At 44.6% G+C, this 3454-nt stretch overlaps 1 protein-coding gene across 3 annotated transcripts; it reads left to right on the forward strand.

Annotated features, from left to right (window-relative positions):
• Positions 1-55: 55 nt before the first annotated feature.
• LOC129848708 (uncharacterized) lies at positions 56-3144 on the forward strand. 3 transcript variants are annotated; one of them, XM_055915810.1, is made up of 13 exons: positions 56-344; positions 449-520; positions 600-683; positions 801-947; positions 1037-1117; positions 1239-1388; positions 1506-1555; positions 1677-1746; positions 1839-1925; positions 1999-2097; positions 2220-2300; positions 2411-2515; positions 2968-3144. In XM_055915810.1, the coding sequence occupies exons 1-13, from the start codon at positions 189-191 to the stop codon at positions 3127-3129; spliced, it is 1344 nt and encodes a 447-aa protein (XP_055771785.1). In that variant the 5' UTR covers positions 56-188; the 3' UTR covers positions 3130-3144. The 3 variants fall into 3 exon arrangements, with proteins under 3 accessions (XP_055771785.1, XP_055771786.1, XP_055771787.1); XM_055915811.1 differs by lacking the exon at positions 449-520; XM_055915812.1 differs by having other exon boundaries at positions 57-344; positions 2411-3075.
• Positions 3145-3454: the final 310 nt, after the last annotated feature.

Genomic DNA, 3454 nt, shown 5'->3' on the forward strand with positions numbered 1-3454 from the left:
ATGTTGTGTATTTCTATAATTCAGACTTGGCAAAAATGCTTGTGCTAGAGATGTTGTAGCTACCTAGCTTGCTAGCTAACATTAACTTTAGTAACTGTTGCTAAGCGATCGACTTTTGCTTCCTAGCTAGCTAGTATTAGCAGTCTTGCTACGTTTTATGTCCTAACAATTGTTTATTTTATATTCCAATGTTCCTCAATTTAGAAACAACTGTCCTGGATGAGGTCCAGTTGGATGTGCCATTGGATGATGTGCCAGATGTTCCACAGCTGCCAGTCCTCCTTGATGTCCAGAATGCTGCTATCATCCTTGAGGATGTGCCAGATGTGCAGACAATCCTTGAGGTACAATTTTCTGAAAGTTTGGAGTTTTATGTTTGAAAAATATCCCAGATATTCAAGTTGTCTCTTTGACATGAAACAAATCTCTTGTCTGCTTTCTGCTTTAGGAGGCCACTGGCAATTGGCAGTTGATTCCGATTAGCTTCAGCCCCCTGTACTGTGGGCCTGTTGTGATCAGGGTCAGAGACCCCCCCACACACAGTCACATCACGGTTACTATGTTTACAGTTTCCAACATGAATGTATTGTAATGTGCAGAACAATGCCAGTCCGGTGGTTAAAGCTTGGAGAACTTTCCAGTTCATCAGCCCCATCATCACCTACATGCGTGGGGGATCCCAGGTATGTGTCTTTGCAACTTCCTAATCTACATTGTCAGTCATTTGATCTTGATGGAAATGTGTCACAGCGATTGCTGAAGTGGTTTTGTTGATGTTGTCTTGTTGTTTATCTCAACAGCAGGTGGTGGTGGGGATATACCACGTTAGTAGGGTGAGAGGCCTGGAGACTCAACTGGTGTGGGCCATCTCCAAGGAGACAGCCAGGCTTAGTCCAGAGGGCATCCCCTACTGTGCCACCAATGTGCAGTCCATCACTTGGATCCAGGTAAGACGTAAATACTACTGAAATAGTATTAGATTAGGCTTTTCTTCACTTATTCCATTTGGCCTTAACATGTATTCTCTCTCTGTCAGCGTGTGGCTGGCAGGGTGACCCACTATGTGTCTCACCTCCGCCACGAGATGTCTGTGGACGTGACGCTTGGCTTCTACCAGGTAAATAAACGATTTCCTATGTATATAGACAAGACATTACTGGGCATTTTTGCATTAGATTTGGTGTGTTTTCTAATATTGTGTGTGTGGTAAACAGGTGTGTTCTGTGTGTTTTGAGCAGCAGACTGATGTCTCAGTGGTGTACGCCACTCTCCACATGGGGCTGGACGGGCTTCTCTCCTCTTCAGCGTGGTCGGAGGCTGCATCCTTCTCTACGCCCACCACTCAGCAGTTCACTGACCCAGAGCCTGAGGGCCACAACTGCTATAAGGTCAGACGTTACACACACATACTATTGACTAAGAGCATTAAGATCCTTCCATTGACCGATTGTTTGTTATGTCATTGCATTGGTCACTGATTTTGAATGCTTGTTTTGTTGTCGTAGGGTTGGGAGGAGGACCTGCTGCCTGAGGAGAGGGAGGTTCCTCTGCTAAAGTGAGTTCCTCTAAATGTCTGTGTAGTCTGGGCTTGTCAGATGCTGAAGGATAGTGGTCATAATGCTGTTATCCCCCATTGACTCTGATGGTTGACATGCTCCATTCCCTCCCTTTCACAGCCTCTACCTTACCACCAAGAGAGTGGAGGACATCGCCCTGAGGCTCGTCTCCCTGCGCCAGGCCTTCACTGTGAGTGGACCCACTTTTCTTTTTCTCTCTGTGACTTCTTGTTCTGTCTCCTAGAGGAAGATGCCTCACCCTAACTCTTCCCTCTCCCCTAGACCCTGCTTGGTTCCACCCTGAGCAGGAACCATCTGTTTGTGGCGGGAAAGGTCCTACTGGGCGCACTGGTTCAGGCCAACCACATGGTAACTCACTAAAGAGAGCGTCCCTGAGGGGAAATGTGTTCTGTTCACTAAGATGCTCTTTTCTTTGTCATAGGACGAGGCCAAGTTCATCCGTACCTATAACGACTTTGTGGACTACCTGAGTGACCCCTCCAAGCGGAATGACATTGAGAGGGAGCTGGCTGAGGCAAAGGTGAGTTCATTAACTCTTTCAAGTCTCACTGAGTTCTTCCACATGCATGTCTTTTATACATCACAGTAGCTGATCTATATGAAATCATTCCTATTTTCTCCAAACGTGTTTTCTTGTCCTAGATCCATCATGTGAACATGATAGATGTCCTCTTTGAGCTGTTGCTGTTTGGGATGATGACAGCTAAGAAGTCCCTGATGGTGGTAAGTAGCATCTCACTGGTACATGTTTTGATATCTCTCTATTAGCAGTTTCACTTAAATTCCTCTTCTCTTCTATTCTCTCCTCTTTTCTCCTCCTTTGTTTCCTTTAGCACCCCGGTGGGTTTGTGGAGCATCTGTACGCTCTCCTGTACTCCTTCCTGCCCACTGCTGCCAACATGGAGCCAGAGGCTGACAGATACCTGCTGCTGCTCAATGTAAGAGTCAAGAGGTTACTTCCTGTTTACTTCCATATTCTTAGTGTACTTCCTTTTTACTTCCTTATTCATGGTTAACCAGGTTCCAATGTAATTTTAGGGGGAGTATTTCTAATTGTCTCTCTCCTCTTGATAAGCTAGTAACTCAGAGCCATTTTCTATGTGTTGTGTGGTGTTCTCTTCAGGGCGGGCTGATGGCTCTGCTAGAGGACATGTTTGGCCAGCAGCTGGCCTGGTACTTTAACCCAGAGTCTCTGGTCACGGAGCTCTCCAGCCTCCTGGAGTACCACTTGGAGAACCTCATGGCCAGCATGTAGTCCTACTGCAGGGACCATACTCCTTTCTCCTTCTCTCTCTCTTTTGAAGGAATTAAGGACTTGAAGTGCTTTGTTGATCCCTGATTAGTTAACACCCATTAATTTAATGTATTCTCTTGTTTTCTCTCCCCACAGGATTCTTGTGACACTTTGCCACCCAAGAGGGATCCAGACACCAATGCACTACATTACTTTGCATTGAATTTGACATTTTTAAATAAAATAAGTTGTAGTTCAAAAACATTTTTGTTTCCGTCTTTTCATCTATTTGATTTTATGACCATTTCCTCTTCCTAGAGGTATAATGCTAATATTAGATTATTACATGAACAATGATGCTTTATTATCTGCATATGGAAATAAAAAAACAATGTTTAGTTGATTTACAGATACTACAGGCCCACACTTTTTATGGTTTTGTACTGTGGTTTGTGATACTGTACTATTTAAAAACATGTAGGACTACATACACTGAGTGCACAAAACATTAGGAACGTCTTCCTAATATTGAGTAGCACACCCTTTTTCCCTCAGAACAGCCTCAATTCATCGGGGCATGGACTCTACAAGCTGCACTAAGCGTTCCACAAGGATGCTGGCCCATGTTGTGTCAAGTTGGCTG

Source organism: Salvelinus fontinalis, unplaced genomic scaffold (assembly GCF_029448725.1).
Source record: "Salvelinus fontinalis isolate EN_2023a unplaced genomic scaffold, ASM2944872v1 scaffold_1125, whole genome shotgun sequence".
NCBI classification, from domain to species: Eukaryota; Metazoa; Chordata; class Actinopteri; order Salmoniformes; family Salmonidae; genus Salvelinus; species Salvelinus fontinalis.

Excerpts from the sequence above, each read along its gene's own strand:
- LOC129848708 (XM_055915810.1), top strand. The coding sequence starts at position 189 with ATGTTCCTCAATTTAGAAACAACTGTCCTGGATGAGGTCCAGTTGGAT. Across the intron at positions 1,118-1,238 it reads TGACGCTTGGCTTCTACCAG|CAGACTGATGTCTCAGTGGT; the intron begins GTAAATAAACGA and ends TGTTTTGAGCAG. Across the intron at positions 2,301-2,410 it reads CTAAGAAGTCCCTGATGGTG|CACCCCGGTGGGTTTGTGGA; the intron begins GTAAGTAGCATC and ends TGTTTCCTTTAG.